Source organism: Scyliorhinus canicula, chromosome 25 (genome assembly GCF_902713615.1).
Source record: "Scyliorhinus canicula chromosome 25, sScyCan1.1, whole genome shotgun sequence".
NCBI classification, from domain to species: domain Eukaryota; kingdom Metazoa; phylum Chordata; class Chondrichthyes; order Carcharhiniformes; family Scyliorhinidae; genus Scyliorhinus; species Scyliorhinus canicula.
The window spans coordinates 3918393-3933882 of record NC_052170.1 but is presented as its reverse complement, the minus strand read 5'-3'; the positions used below and the strand labels follow the sequence as shown (position 1 = coordinate 3933882).

At 45.2% G+C, this 15490-nt stretch overlaps 1 protein-coding gene across 10 annotated transcripts in view; it reads right to left on the bottom strand.

The window, feature by feature from the left end:
- The window catches only part of cacna1ab (calcium channel, voltage-dependent, P/Q type, alpha 1A subunit, b), a 617073-nt gene that overhangs the window by 226842 nt on the left and 374741 nt on the right, over positions 1-15490 (bottom strand). For 6 of the 10 annotated variants that reach the window (XM_038784774.1, XM_038784770.1, XM_038784769.1 and 3 more), the window contains exons 10-14: positions 14480-14595; positions 12603-12677; positions 5733-5822; positions 1951-2160; positions 825-937 (exon numbers count right to left, since the gene is read on the bottom strand). In XM_038784774.1, the coding sequence (XP_038640702.1) occupies positions 825-937; positions 1951-2160; positions 5733-5822; positions 12603-12677; positions 14480-14595 (604 nt within the window). The remainder of the gene's footprint in view (positions 1-824; positions 938-1950; positions 2161-5732; positions 5823-12602; positions 12678-14479; positions 14596-15490) is intronic. The other 4 variants (XM_038784777.1, XM_038784768.1, XM_038784776.1 and 1 more) reach the window with 1 other exon arrangement.

Genomic DNA, 15490 nt, shown 5'->3' with positions numbered 1-15490 from the left:
AATGAATCACCTCACACTTTTCTGCATTAAACTCCATTTGCCACCTCAGCCCAGCTCTGCAGCTTATCTATGTCCCTCTGTAACCTGCAACATCCTTCCGCACTGTCCACAACTCCACCGACTTTAGTGTCATCTGCAAATTTACTCACCCATCCTTCTACGCCCTGCTCCAGGTCATTTATAAAAATGACAAACAGCAGTGGCTCCAAAGCAGATCCTAGTGGTACACCACTAGTAACTGAACTCCAGGCTGAACATTTCTCATCAACCACCACCCTCTGTCTTCTTACAGCGAGCCTATTTCTGATCCAAACTGCTAAATCACCCTGAATCCCATGCCTCCGTATTTTCTGCAATAGCCTACCGTGGGGAACCTTATCAAACGCTTTACTGAAATCCATATATACATCAACTGCTTTACCCTTGTCCACCTGTTTCTGAAGGTTTACTTCACTGGATCTTCCTTTTCAACATTTGTGTCTGACTACATGTACCAATCTTCCACGAGCACGTTAAAAGTATTTTCATTCAACAACCAAAACAATTCCTCTGCTCATCACATTCAAATGCCAATGGCAGAGAGAGTCTCCAGAATTGAGTTTCTACACTCTTCAACAACTGAGCAAGTTCAGATATGAACACTCTTTTTGTACAATTCCCATATTCCTCTCCTGAACATGCTGGTTTACTCAAGCATATAGTTTCCAGGCACCAGCAAGTGCCAGACTTCGTCCTCTGTGAGCCCATTTGGCAAGATAAGCTTAACTAGCAGGCTTGAATCCAAGAATAAATGACTTAGAGAGAAATTGTTACATGTCACTTACCGCACAATCAAAACAGTTGAAAGAAGAATGAAAGTAAGGCCTAGTCCCAAGCCCATACATTTTTATAAACATTTCTGACATAAAGAGTGCTAAGAAAATGAATTCTGCATAGTCTGGAAATGGAGGAAAAAAGACAATCAGTTAATGGAGTACAGGCAGTCTAAACAATGGCAAATGAGAATCATTACAACAAGGCAAGTTTTCATTGGCTGTTGCCATTAAAAATGGGGATATAGGAATTCATACATGCAGGTTGCAGGATTCTTTAATACAGGTAAGCTGCACTGTTATTATATAATATATATAATATCTATTCTACTGTAACATATAGGATACATCATACACGGTGGCACGACAGTTAGCACTGCTGCCTCACAGCTCCAAGGACCTGGGTTCAATTCCAGCCTCGGGTGATTGTCCGTGTGGAGTTTGCATCTTTTCCCCATGTCTGTGTGGATTTCCCCCACAGCCCAAAGATGTGCAGGTTAGGTGGATTGGCCATGCTAAATTGCCCCTTGGTGTCTAAAAGGTTAGGTGGGGTTGCTGGGTTTACGGGGATAGGGAGGAGGATTGGGCTGAAGGAAGGTGCTTTTTCCAATGGCTGCTGCAGATGAGATGGGCTGAATGGCCTCCTTCTGCACCAAATGGCTTCCTTCTGCACTATAAATTCTGTGATTCTGTGATTATTCTGTTGTAACATATAGAGGTTTTGTTTTCGCCATGACAATATATGCAGGGTGCTCCATTCCTGCAGGATTTACCTACAGGATTCTGTACAATTAACCCATAGTCAGTGTTTCTAGAGTCAGGCAGTAGCCAGCCTCATTAAAATAACTCCATTCTGAGTGGTCTGCAAGCCCCTTAAATGTCCAGAGATCTATAACAAACTTAACAACATTCTGTTCATGGTACAATACATACTTCTGCATAATTCTAGCGAGCACTGTAAAGAGCAATTTAGGTAAGAGCGTGCTGCGAGGGTCAAACCCTTTGAAATAGGCATGGATGACATTGTAGGAAGGAGCCTACAACCTCTTGATCTGTATCCAAATCACTGAGCAATCTGACCTGTGCACCACCCATACCTAATGTACAACGTGTATGAATGACCCGCAGAGACACTCACAGAGGAAATCAGAGAGCCAGTCTGGCTGTTTGTAGTGTACAATTGCAACACACAAGGTGTTGAGTGCTACCAGACTAAGGACAGTCCAGTAAAAGGCCTGAGTTTTCACTATCCGTCGGACGAAGAACCGAAACCGTCTTTCCTTCTTCCGGAAAAATGAAGAACCGTCAAGTTTGGCACTTTTAATACTTGCTCTTGTGAAAGGAGATCCTGTACCAGGAGAAAACAACAGCCAATTAATAAAAAGATTTGATTCACGGCCTGATTAAAATTTCTGACTTTGCCCACTCTCTGGTTTCCCCTGCTTTTCCTCCCTCATCTGCTACCTTGCAATGAAGAGGAGTGTGGTGAGGACCAGCAAATATTCAATATCCCAGGGACCAAACATCATGGGGCGTGATTCTTCGTCCTGCCAGTCGGCCAATGGGGTTTCCCATTGTGGGCCACCCCACGCCATCAGGAAAAAATATGGAAGCGGGCACGCTGCCGGCCAAGTGGAGGATCCCGCCTACGGAGAATCCCGCAGCATGTGTAAGCAAATGAACTATCGCAATTAAGTCCAGTTCTACCCCACACACTAAGTTCACAATCTGTGCAGATTCCTGAAGCAGCCAAGAGCAAGCAGTAATTCTGAATGATTTCCTGCCCCTTCTTAGTACAGGCACATGGAAGCCGACTGCAACACCTGGGCTCAGCTCAGTGAATTCCGCAAAATGATCAATTGGGGGACCTCAGCTCTTATACTAAGTAAAGTTTGGTATCATTAGCCCCACCATTATCCCAAATCATGACAGCTGCATAAAGAAAAATGTTTGATTTTAATTCGTTTTTGTACAGTTCAAGAACGTCACTATTCTTCTGTCACTTTACACATCAGTAGGCAATTTAGGAATATAGGAACAGCAATAGGCCATTCAGCCTATCAAGCCTCCACCACTGTTCAATTAGATCATGGCTGATCATCTACACTACTTTCTTATGCTATCCCATATCTCTTGCTGTCATTAGCATCCAGAAATCTATTTATTTCTGCCTTGAACATGCTCAACGACTGAGTTTCCACAGCCCTCTGGAGAATTCCAAAGATTCACCCTCCATCTGAGAGAAAAAATTCCTCCTCACCACGGTCTGCCCCTTATTCTTAGACTCTCCATGGTTCTAGACCCAGCAGCCAGGGAAGATCACCTCTAAATCTTTGGAACAATAGAGGCTTGACAAACAAAGAACAAAGAAAAGTACAGGACAGGAACAGGCCCTTCGGCCCTCCAAGCCTGTGTCGACAATGCTGCCCATCTAAACTGAAATCTTCTCCACTTCCATGGTCCATATCCCTCTATTTCCATCCACTTCATGTATTTGTCAAGATGCCCCTTAAATGTCACTATCGTCCCTGCTTCCACCACCTCCTCCGGTAGCGAGTTCCAAGCACCCACTACCCTCTGTGTAAAAAACTTGCCTCGTACATCTCCTCTAAACTTTGCCCCTCGCACCTTAAACCTATGCCCCCTAGTAATTGACCCCTCTACCCTGGGGGAAAAGTCTCTGACTATCCACTCTGTCTATGCCCCTCATAATTTTGTAGACCTCTATCAGGTCGCCCCTCAACCTCCGTCGTTCCAGTGAGAACAAACCGAGTTTATTCAACCGCTCCTCATAGCTAATGCCCTCCATACCAGGCAACATCCTGGTAAATCTCTTCTGCACCCTCTCTAAAGCCTCCACATCCTTCTGGTAGTAGTTCTTTGAGGACGTATCCAGCAAGGTGGACAATGGGGAATCTGCGGATGTGGTAGATCTAGGCTTCCAGAAGGTGTTTGACAAGGTGCCGCATAAAAGTCTGATCCAGAAGGTGAGATCGCAGGGAATTGGGGGAAGAATACTAGATTGGATTGATGTGGAGATGCCGGCGTTGGACTGGGATAGGCACAGTAAGGAGTCTTACAACACCAGGTTAAAGTCCAACAGGTTTGTTTCGAATCTCTAGCTTTTGGAGCACTGCTCCTTCCTCAGGTGGCCCGCCACTGTCAGAATCTTCCATTCTTCTGTTGTCAATAGTGTTTCTCATTGTTCGCGCCCTCTGCTGCTGGGGAATTCCAACGGGACCAAATAATCCCGCCAGAACTTGGGAAAATCCCACTCAAAGTATTTGTTAGGTTTCTCTGTCGTTTCCCCATGCTCCATTACAAATTCTCCTTTCTTCACCAATAACGGGCCCACATTGGTCCTTGTTAATCTTTTCTTTTTTACATACCGAAAGAAGCTTTCATAGTCCACCTTTATATTTTTGCTCGCTTGCTTTCATATTCTCTTTTCCATTTCTTTATCAGTTTCTTGGTCCTCCTTTTCTGGGTTCTAAATTTCTCCCAATCCTCAGCCGCACCACTTTTTCTGGCCCCCTTATGAGCCTTTGATGTAATGCAATTTTTAACTTATTTTGACAGCCACAGGTGAGTCACCTTTCCTGTTTTTTATTCTGTCTTGGAGGAATTTGTTGCAGACCATGCAATGCTTCTTTAAATACTAGCTATCGTCAAAATGTTTTGTGTATTTTCCCAATCCACTATAGCCAACTTGCTCCTCATACCTTCATAATTTCCTTTATTCAAACTTAAGACTCTAGTTTCAGAATGAACCATTATCACTTTCAAACATAATGTAAAATTCTTTCTAATTTAGTAAATGCCTTTTCTGAAAATTTAAAACTGATCAGGAAGGGACTGGATAATTAAATTAGTGATTGTTTGTAAGTTTAAGCCATCCTCCCTCCATGTTATAACCTGCCCGGATCCTATTGGCTGGGGACAATTGGTTACCCCATCTTTTATTTTGGGTTCAATCAACACAATACTGTATACCAAAGGAAATTAACTCAGGGACAAATTAAAAGGGGCTGCTCCTGGTAGGGGCACCGTCCAAAAATAACAAAGAAGAACGGAAACTTAGCAAAGATCAAATAAAAATGTGAAAAAGGTCAATAAAGCAATCCAACCCCTGCGATGCACCCCAGGCACGGAAGGCTCAAGAGTGCCCAGACACACCGCATGCTCCCTCTATTATCCTCTTATGGCTGAAGAAGCAGGCCAAGGAGCAGGTTCACGAGGAGATGCCGTGATCCCAGGTTCAATCCCAGCTCTGGGTCACTGTCCGTGTGGAGTTTGCACATTCTCCCCGTGTTTGTGTTGGTTTCGCCCCCACAACCCGAAGATGTGCAGAGTAGGTGGATTGGCCACGCTAAATGGCCTCTTAATTGGAAAAATGAATTGGGCATTCTAAATTTTTAAAAGATTCACGAGGATATCCTCCGCCTTCCCCACCCCTCTCCACATTAGGTGCCTGTAGACAGCCTCAGACCGCATGAAGGCGGCACGGTGGCTAGTACTGTTGCTTCACAGCGCCAGGGTGCCAGGTTCAATTTCCGCTTGGGTCTCTGTCACTGCGGAGTCTACACGTTCTCCCCGTGTCTGCGTGGGTTTCCTCTGGGTGCTCAGGTTTCCTCCCACAAGTCCCAAAAGATGTGCTGTCAGGTGAATTGGACATTCTGAATTCTCCATCTGTGTACCCGAACAGGCGCCAGAATGTGGCAACTAGGGGATTTTCAAAGTAACTTGTGACACTAATAAAGATTATTATTATTTAGAAAAATGCAAGGTTCTTGGGCGTCTGTGAGCTGGTGCAACAGATGATTGCATTTCCCAATAGAGCCATTTAGCAAACTTTTTAGGTTGTTTGGCACATTTCTACTGCAATTTGGCACCGACAGCAGCATTGCGGAAAACACTCACCAACGGAGGAGATGTCCGCAAGGTGATCTTCACCTTCTTCAGGATTCAGTAAATCAGTTTTACTCTTTTTTATTGTTCCTCTCCTCATTGCTGGAAAGAAGATAGAAAAAGACAAGATGAAGAGAGGGAAAACGGATGTGATGGATTAAGAGGCTTCATTCCTCCTAAGTGAAACCCGACTCTTAAAAGAAGGGAATAAGCTTTGAGATTTTTCATTGGGTCTTTCTGCAAAGAATGGCACACGAGCAGTGATCCCGAGTGAAAATCTACTTCCAAGAGGCTTAAGTTCAACAAACAAACTGTATTTATAAGGTAGTCCATAGAACACTCTTTCGAACTAGGAAAATTCCTCCTGTTAGAGAGATTCCCTGCATTAGGTATTGATGGGTGAACCTTACTCAGTAAGGCTGATCTAAAAGTGACAATGACCACAACCCTCCCCTCCCGTTTTTACAATCTTTATTGCCAAATTACAGGTGAATAGAAAACACGATCAAATTCGGAGGAACAATTACATTTGTACTTACGCCCGAATTCTAAGTACACACTATATACATAAGTCCACTAATTATAAATCAAGTCCTTTGAGGGGATTTTCTGCTTCTTGTAGAGCAGCGTAATTCTGAAGATTAGATGCTTTTCACATGATCAACATTAACAGGAACTGCAATAACGGGTACCTCTGCTGGCACACTACTTGTTTCCACGGAGACATCAGTTATGCCGTTAACAGGTTGATCAGGTAATTCAGTATTTATGAGTTTGAAAAGATTTCTTGATGGTTGACTGCTGAAGCATCTCTCTGCTCCTCAAGTGGTCCACGTGTTTACGAACGATCCTTCCCTCCATGTCTACTTGGTATGAAAGGGGTCCAGTCTCAGAGACAACTGGGTTGCAACTCGGTCTACTCCCAAAGTTTTTCACCTGTACGGCTTCATCTAACATAAGTTTCCATGCTATACTATGCATATCATTGTTTGTTTTATGATGATCACTGGCTGGTCACTACCCGCCCCCTGGCAAATTTGGAAACACAAGGCGTGGTCTTGTTCTGAGACGATGTTTCCTTAGCAGGTTTGCTGGTGAAACATGTGTAGTTGCATGTGGACGTACAGTAGCAGGTTTGCTGGTGAAACTCCTGTTGTTGCATGTGGAATGGTACACTAGCAGGTTTGCTGGTGAAACTCCTGTTGTTGCGTGTGGAATGGTACAGTAACTAAGAAGGACACGTGAAACTCTGATTTTCAAGATTCTTCCTGACAGTTTCCTTAGGTCAGACTTGAAAGTTTGATGGTTCTCTCAGCTAGTCCACTTGGTGCTGGGTGGTAAGGTGCAGTTCCAATGTGTTTAACGCCATTGAGAATGGTGAAGTTTTGAAGTTCAGCACTTGTGAAAACGGTTCCATTGTCCGATACAACCACCTTGGGGAATCCATGAATTGAAAAGCAGTGGCCTTTCAATGACAATAATCTTTATTAGTGCCACAAATAGGCTTACATTAACAGTGCAATGAAGTTACTGTGAAAAACCCTAGTTGCCTCATTCCAGTGTTCGGGTACACTGAGAGAGCATTCAGAATGTCCAATTTACCTAAAAAGTATGTCTTTCGGGACTTTGTGGGAGGAAACCGGAGGAAACCCGTGCAGACACAGGGAGAACGTGCAGACTCCGCAGTCAGTGACCCAAGCCAGGAATTGAACTTAGGTCCCTGGCGTTGCAAAGCAACAGTGCTAACCACTGTGCAAACTTGCAGCGATGAAGGTGACTTCACCTCAAATATCTCCATCAATTTAGAGTGTGCGTCAATCACAAACAAAAACATTGTGTCCCAGAATGGATACACATAGTCAATATGGACCCGTATCTATGGTCGGCCAGACCATTCCCAAGGATGCAGTGAAGCTCCAGCTGGCAAGTTTAGTTGCAGTTGGCAGCGTGACAATGCTTGACTAGTTTCTTGATATCTGCATCAATGCCATGCTTTTTAGAGCCATTATCCATCTCATAGGACAACATCACACCAACGCCATATAGAGAGGCGTCCCACTCAATATCAGTTCTCTAGATGGGTTAAAGTGCACTAACAGGTGTGAGGAATGCAGAAATTGTTTCACTCTGTTGAAAGCCTCCATCTGGAGAACCTTCCAAAACCAACAATGGTGCCTCTTATGCAAGGGGGCCAGTGCACTCGATAAAATGGGTACAAAATATCCATCGTAGTTTATCATCCCCCAAAATGATTTGAGTTCTGTATGTTTTGTGGGAGAAGGCATCTCCTTTAACGCATTGACTTTTTCTCTTTCTCTGGCAAGAACCCTTGTGTACCTACAAGGTGCCCAGATAGGTCATCTCCATGGCTTGAAACATGGACTTCTCTTCCTTGCGGTGGATTCCAACCTCTTTAACACCTCTTCTAAGTTTCTAGATGCTGGGCTTCTATTAATTTACTTATAAGGATATCGCCAAGTATACTGCAACTGTGATAGCCCTTGTAGCAGACTCTCCATCATCCCTTGTAACATTGCACATGCCGAACACATTCCAAAAGACAGGTTTGTAGACTAGAATAGGCCTGTGTATGTGTCTGTTGTGACATACCCCTGGGGAACTCCTCCCAGCTTTGTGTACAGGTCTTCAATTTTCGGCATTGGATACTTATTCAGCTTGACAGCCTGATACTGTTAGCTAATAATCGCCACAAATGTGGATGGCCTTGTCCAGCTTCACTACAGGGATGAAAACATCCCAAAAATGGAATTGGCAGGATGATGCCCAGTTCTTCCAACCTGTTTAACTCCGTATCCATTTCTTCTCGTCAGGCATATGGTACCAGCCTTGCCCTAAATAATTGGGGAGTCGCCTCTAGATCAATGGACCGCACTGTGGCACAGTGGTTAGCACTGCTGCCTCACAGCTCCAAGGTCCCGGGTTCAATTCCATTCTCAGGTGACTGTCTGCGTGGAGTCTGCACTTTCTCCCCGTGTCTGCGTGTCTTTCCTCCAGGTGCTCCGGTTTCCTCCCACAGTCCAACAATGTGCAGGTTAGATGGATTGGTCATGATAAATTGCCCCTTAGTGTCAAAAAGGTTAAGTGGGGTTACTGGGGTAGGGTGGAGGTGTGGGCTTAAGTAGGGTGCTCTTTCCAAGGGCCGTTGCAGACCCGATGGGTCGAATGGCCTCCTTCTGCACTGTAAGTTCTATGATTCTATGAATGTACACCTTAGCTTGTAAGCCTTTGGATTTGCCGAATTTGTCACAGAAGACATTCGTATTTTCTTTATAATTCTGGCAGCCTCCCTGTCCGCGCTCAGTTCTCAGAATAATTCAACTTGATTTCTTTAAGCTAATCACGACCCAGATGGCTTGGTCCTTCACTCGTCACTATTATTACTGGTAGTAGGGTAGACAGTTGTCCGTATCTCACAGGTACAATTGTGGTGCCTTTATTTTTATTTCCTCCCCCGTGTACGTATTCAACTTGGCAAAAGTGCCGGTCCAAGTTCAATGGTTGAGCACCTTCGATCAGGTACTGAAATGAATGCCTCGTCCATCACAGTGACTGATACTCCTGTATCCACGTTCATACTTAAAGGCTTCCCATTTATCAGGTATAATAGGGCCTGGATTGACTGCTTTAAGATTAAATAGGGAGCAAATGTCAGAATCAATGGTGTCAGGCTCTTTCACGTTGTGTACTTGTAACATCTTGGCCGATTGATTATTTGGCAGTCTTGACTTTGCTCAGTGCTGTTTTACCGCATGTCCTCTTCTGTGACAGTAATAACACTCAGTGTCCAAAAACAAACATGATTCCGCAGTGTGATTACACCCACATCAGTTATATTTCACCTTAAGAAGCATTGTCTGACTGTCTCAGCTATATCTTTTTGTTCTGTGGCTGACTGAAAATGTTTCCCCGAGACAGCTTGGGGCTGCTTCGGTGATTTTGACACCACAGCTGACTCCGAATTGGTATATGGCACCATGTTGTGCGCTTGTGAATCTTTTTTTAGTGCTTTCATGGGTTAGCGCCATCTCCATTACCCATTTGAAATTTATGTTGACTTCTGCTCACAATCAGTACTGTATAACATTGTTGCTCATGCCACAAACTAACCGATCCCACAGCATGTCATTGAGGGTCACTCCAAAATCACAATGCTCCGATATTGCTTTAGTGTAACAATGGGCTGGATTATTCTGCCCATCCACTGTAAGAACGCCACAGGCGAGACACGGAAAATGGAGAACTCCATTGACCTCGGGTGGGATTCTCCGGGTGCTGGGCGGGCAAGGCCGGAGAATCCCGCCCAATGTAAATCACGATTGATTGGCCTGGGATCTCATTTCTGAACAAATTTGAATCCCTGGATTATGACTGATTGTTTGGGTTGAAAATGACCCTTCACTAAATCCCCGTGCTCAGTGTATGATTTGGAGTCAGGGACACTTGGGGCTGAGGCTGTGAGGCTGTGAATAAGATTGTGGGCTTGACTTCCACAGACGCTCAGGAGAATGGCTTTGCACTTTGCCTCCGCCCCTATTTTGTTTGTCTGGAAATGAAATCCCAAAGTTCTCGATGTATAGACTCTAGGCCTCCATGGAGGAGTCGAATATGTCTATTTGCTCAAATAGTAGCATTATTATAAATATATTTTTTGTTTTGAGTTTCCTTTAGTCTTCGATTAAACTGCAATACTCACAGGTGTAGGGCTAGAAGCAGCAACAGGATCGTTTATTGTCACCAGATGTGATGTGTATTCCCAGAGGTTTCTTAAGTTGAACAAACAAACTTTATTTACAAGGTTGCTTAATTAGCTCCGAGCTTCGAGTTCGTCCACTGTATCCTCGATGGAACTCAGAAAAGTCCTCCCCCTTAGAGAGATTACCAGTGCTAGGTGCTGATTGGTCAATCAAGCCAGTGACCCTTACTCAGTAAGGCTGGTCTTAAAGTGACAATCGCTACACCCTGTTAACAGTTACATTTCTGGGGAACCTTGAGATGTGTAGCACAGTCCAAGGAGCTCCTTCAAAAGCTAATACACTGTTAAGGACTCCCCGCAAAAAGCTTCCGGTTGTGTCCATGAAGTGAATGATCACATACAGGTCTGTTCCTGCTTAAAGTCAAAGAAAAAGGCTCTTTTCAAGCAGATTCGGGTGATATTTTGATAAAAAGGTGAAGGTGAATGTTAGAGGAGTAGTTTACCCCTGGAATGGTATGTCTTCTGATCGCCAGACCCGGCAGAAAGCAGTGAGAGATTTGGCTGGAAAGTTGAAACAGTCTGGGGCTGCAGCAACCGCCTCTTCCCTCACTCCTCACTCTCTCCCTACCTCACTCACTCCTCACTCCCTCCCTACCTCACTCATTCCCTCCCTACCTCACTCACTCCCCCTCCCTCCCTACCTCACTCACTCCCTCCCTCACTCACTCCTCACCCACTCCCTACCTGTCACTCTCTCCCTACCTCACTCACTCGCCCTCCCTCCCTACCTCACTCACTCCCTCCCTCACTCACTCCTCACCCACTCCCTACCTCAGTCACTCCCTCCCTACCTCACTCCTCACTCACTCCCTCCCTACCTCACTTACTCCTCCCTCCCTACCTCACTCACTCCCTCCCTACCTCACTCACTCCTCCCTCCCTACCTCACTCACTCCCTCCTTACCTCACCCTCCCTACTTCCCTCACTCCTCACTCCCTCCCTACCTCACTCACTCCTCACTCCCTCCCTACCTCACTCACTCCCTCCGACATCGTCAGTCTTCACTCCCTCACTCCTCACTCCCTCCCAACCTCACTCCCTCCCTACCTCACTCACACTCTCCCTACCTCACTCACTCCTCACTCACTCCCTCCCTACCTCACTCATTCCTCACTCCCTCTCTACCTCACTCACTCCTTACTCACTCCCTACCTCACTCACTCCCTCCCTACCTCACTCACTCCCCCACCTCACTCACTCCCCCTACCTCACTCACTCCCTCCCTACCTCACTCCCTCCCTAACTCAATCACTCCTCACTCCTGGTTAGGGTGTGGAATGGACTGCCTGCTGTGATAGTGGAGTCGGACACTTTAGAAACTTTCAAGCGGTTATTGGATAGGCACATGGAGCACACCAGAATGACAGGGAGTGGTATAGCTTGATCTTGGTTTCGGACAAAGCTCGGCACAACATCGAGGGCCGAAGGGCCTATTCTGTGCTGTACTGTTCTATGTTCTTCCAGCATGCAGGAGGGGGAGGGGCAAGCTGTACGGCCCCAGATACAGGAACTGATGACTTTTATCAAGGAGGAATTCCATAAGCAGAGGAAATAAATGAGTGAGGAGGATGTAAAGGCCATTGCAGAAGCTGTGGCACCCCTAAAGAGTACTTTGGAGCAGATGGAGAGATGTTTGAAGGTGCAGGAGTCGCAGATTCGGGAGATCGAAGGAGTGATCTCAGACCACAGCGATCGTGTGGTGGCTCTGGAGGCGGAGGTGGGGCTCCTAGGTGACCTTTGTAAAACGTTGAGAGCAAAGGAAGAGGAGCTGGCGGGTGTCCCTGGGTATTCCGACAGTCTTTGGGATACCATAACACTAGCAAAATCCCAAAGACACCTAGTTCTAACTTTCCTAATCAATTTTGCATTGCTCTAAGGACTCAACTAGCATTTGAATTTCACTCTATCCGATGTACAGAATGGCTGGAGGAGAAAGTAACCCATGGTAGGAGTTGTGTATTCGGGGCACAAGGCTATACCTAAAAATACTTATCTGATCTGGGAATGTTTCATGAAAGCAGTTGGAGCTGACAATAACCCTTTAAAACATTAATTATTGTTCAAATAGTTTCCAGCTTTGCCAAGTCTCTTAAAAAACAAGTCTTACCATCAAAGGGTGATTTCTCTTCAGTGTCAGTCTCCTCCTCTGCCAGTATCACCTCCTCTGCATGAAATGAATAGTCAAATAACAGGAAAAAAAAGATGGGAATGTGACGAAAGGCTCTGCAACACTGCAAAATATTTCTTAAAACATATATATATATAGATACATGCCTCCTTACATATACATAAAACAGGTTTGCTGCAAAGGCTTGTTCAAGTTCTAAGAAGTCCGACATGGAGAATTGCTGTTAATTATGCACCACCTTCAAACAGTCCTCCCCCCCCCCCCCCCCCCCCCCCCACCCCCACCCCAGGGTTAATTGCTGTATCTGTCAAGATGTTAATCAGTTGTCAGGTTCAGTAATTCCTCCCAGCTACCGCTGCAGGTGGAACCACCAACAAAACCCCTGCAGAGGCATCAAAGGTGTACTATAGATACACTCTGCTCACAAACATATGGTTTTGTTCCAGCTGCGTGAGCTAACCGCTGTGTCTAATTCAGTGGTTCTTACCCCATTGTGAGCTGGGCTTTTCTCAGGCTCTGTCCAACTAAAGAGCACTCGGCTCCTTCTGCTAAAGATAATGCCTTGCTGCTCTCTTTATCTCTGTCTCGCTGTCGCCTGTTTCACTCTCCTCCACGCCCATGTTGGGGGAGATGGAATTTAGATCAGTGGTCATCCTAGGTGAACTATACAGGCGGTGGTGCAGTGGTTAGCACTGCTGCCTCGCACCGCCGAGGTCCCGGCTTCGATCCAGGCCCTGGGTCACTGTCCATGTGGAGTTTGCACAATCTCCCCACGTCTGCGTGGGTCTCACCCACACAACCCAAAGATGTACAGGGTAGGTGGATTGGACATGCTAAATTGTCCCTTAATTGGAATAAAAGAATTGGTTACTCTAAATTTATATTTTAAAAAGATCCTAGGTGAACTACTGCAAGGCCATCATACTCTTGACAGCTACAAATCCACATGTTTTTCAAAGGGAATAATCCCAATTTCCTCTCACCATTGGGGTGGGGTTTATGTGCTCAGTCACACAGTCATCATGTGATTAGTCAGGTGATTTCTCCATTGTTACTCTCTCCTGTCAATCTGCAGCTACTGAATGTAAGCTAACTTGTTATTTTATGCACTTAATAAAATGTTGATATATTTTCTGCATATTCATGACTGTGGCGACTATTAAAGGAATTTCCAGATGACTAGACAAATGGCATCATACAACACAGAAAGAGGTCAAGCAGCCCATCATTTCCCTATTGGCTCTTTGAAAGAACTATCCCAATTAGTTCCACTCCATTGATTTTTCCCAAGATCTTGCAATCATCTTTTTCAAATATTTATCCAATTTGCCTTTGAAAGTTAACAGTGAGTTTACATCCACCACCCTTTCAGACAGTAAGTTCCAGGGCATAACATCCAGTTGTGTAAAAAAAACTCATCTCCCCTGTATTTTTTGCCAAGGATATTAATTCCGTGTCCTCTGGTTACTGTCTCGTGCCAGTGGAAACTATTTTTCCCTATCCACTTGATCAAAACATCTCTATTAAATTTCCCCTTAGCCTTCGCTCCCTAAGAAGAACAATCTCAACTGCTCTAGTCTTTTCACATTACTGAACTCTCTCATCCCTGGTAGCATTTTGGTCAATCTCCACTTCATCCAATCTAAAGCCTTTGACATCCTTCTTAAAGCGTGGCGCACAGAATTGGACACAATTTCACCTGGAGCTAAGGATCCAGGTTGCCTCTTAAACAGCCTTCTCAACTTGACCTATCACCTTTAACTTGGTTGCTTATCTCTTGACATTTTCCAAGGCATCAATTATCTTTTGGTGAGCTCCAGCTCAGCATGGTTGTCTTGTTCGAGCCCCACACTTACCTGCTTTACAAATCCACTCCAGGTAACCATTCAGCTCTCTCTCAATCTGCTGCTGTCTCCTCAATTTTAGGAATGCACGTCTGTTTTCCACCCTCTCTCTCTCTTTGGCAAACTCCCTGAAACAAAGATTTCCCAGCCTCTGTTAGAGCAGTGATACCAGACTATTGTTAAGGGCCACAATTAAACAAATGTCTTATTCACGAACATGCCCAGAAATTCACACCACTGCACCATTAGTTGGTGATCAAATTCCTGATTTCAATTTTCTTTCAATTATTTCACCTGATTCTGGCAAGGTCAACATTTTTATTTCTTATCCCTACTTTCCACTGAGAAGCTGGTGATGAGCCACCTTCTTCAACCACTAACTACAGTCCACGTCATGTAGGTACACCCAAATTGCTGTGGGAGTTAGTCGTGAGGAGTGCCAGGATTTTGACCCAACAACTGTGAAGGGACGCAATGTAGCTCCAAGTCAGGATGGTGTATTTCTTGGAGGGGAATTTAGGTGCTGGTGCTCCATGCGTCTGTTGCTCTTGTCCTCCTAGGTGGTAGATGTTGCGTGTTTGGAAGATGTTGTCGAAGGAGCCTTGGTGAGTTGCTGCACTGCATCTTGTGGATGGTCCCATTATGTCATTGTAAATAGTTGTCAAGTTGGGCAACTCGGTAGCACAGTGGTTAGCACAGTTGTTTCACAGCTCCAGGGTCCCAGGTTCGATTCCTGGCTGAGTCACTGTCTGTGTGGGGTCTGCACATCCTCCCCGTGTCTGCGTGAGTTTCTTCCGGGTGCTCCGGTTTCCTCCCACAGTTCAAATATGTGTAGGTTAGGTGAATTGGCCATGATAAATTGCCCTTAGTGTCCAAAAAGGTTAGGTGGGGTTACTGGGTTATGGGGATGGGGTGGAGGCGTGGGCTTAAGTGGGGTCTTCTTTCCGAGGGCAGTGCAGATTTGATGGGCCAAATGGCCTCCTTCTGCACTGTAAATTCTATGATTCTATGAAGTGAAGAGGG